The 720-nt window shown below is 64.4% G+C and overlaps 1 protein-coding gene across 1 annotated transcript; it reads right to left on the bottom strand.

The window, feature by feature from the left end:
• Window positions 1-35: 35 nt before the first annotated feature.
• ETH_00041140 (uncharacterized protein) lies at window positions 36-676 on the bottom strand (the record flags this gene model as incomplete). Its single annotated transcript, XM_013375540.1, has 2 exons — window positions 36-523; window positions 634-676. The coding sequence occupies 2 exons, from the start codon at window positions 674-676 to the stop codon at window positions 36-38; spliced, it is 531 nt and encodes a 176-aa protein (XP_013230994.1).
• Between the last annotated feature and the right edge of the window lie 44 nt (window positions 677-720).

Genomic DNA, 720 nt, shown 5'->3' with positions numbered 1-720 from the left:
AATAAGCTACGCCTGCAGCAGCAGCAGCAGCAGCACTACTCCACAGCTGTTGCTGCTGGAGTGGCATCTGCATTGGTGGCTGCTTGTGCTGCTGCTGCAGCAGCGCCACCCTGCTGCTGCTGCTGCTGCTGCTTCTGAGACCACATGCGGCCCCAGCGGGCTAAAGTGCTGCGCTGCACCCCCAGCCTTGCTGCTGCTTCTCCTAGGGGCAGCTGCTGCAGCACGCGCTGCAGGGAGTCTATGGGGGCTGCTGCTGCTGCTGCTGCTGTTGCTGCTGCTGTTGCTCCCTCCCCTGCGTCGGCCTTGACTTGCTGCAGCAGCTCAGCAGCAACTACAGCACGAAGCTGCTGCTGCTGCACCGGCGCTGCCCAGGGGCCCCCCGGGGTGCATTTTGCTGGGGTAGAAAACGAAGCATTTGTGGGGGCCCCAGCAGCAGCAGCAGCAGCAGGCGACAGAGACGCAGCAGCAGCAGCAGCTGCTGCTGCTGCTGCCAGCGCCTCCTCTCCCGGAACAGCAGCGGGATCTACACGCACCCACAGATGCACGAAACTGTGGACTCGCGAGCAGCCACCCCCAGCAGCAGCAGCAGCAACAGCAGCAGCAGCAACAGCAGCAGCAGCAGCAGCAACTCACCCACTGAGGCCCCTCTTTTCAGAAGGGTCACAAAGCCCGCCATCCTCCACCCCGCGGCGACTCGCCTCGGGCGGGTTCCTGCTTCAG

Source organism: Eimeria tenella, genomic scaffold, assembly GCF_000499545.2.
Source record: "Eimeria tenella Houghton genomic scaffold, Eth_scaff2873, whole genome shotgun sequence".
In the NCBI taxonomy this organism is placed as follows: domain Eukaryota; phylum Apicomplexa; class Conoidasida; order Eucoccidiorida; family Eimeriidae; genus Eimeria; species Eimeria tenella.
The sequence above is the reverse complement of the archived record's forward strand: the minus strand, read 5'-3'. Positions and strand labels throughout refer to the sequence as shown.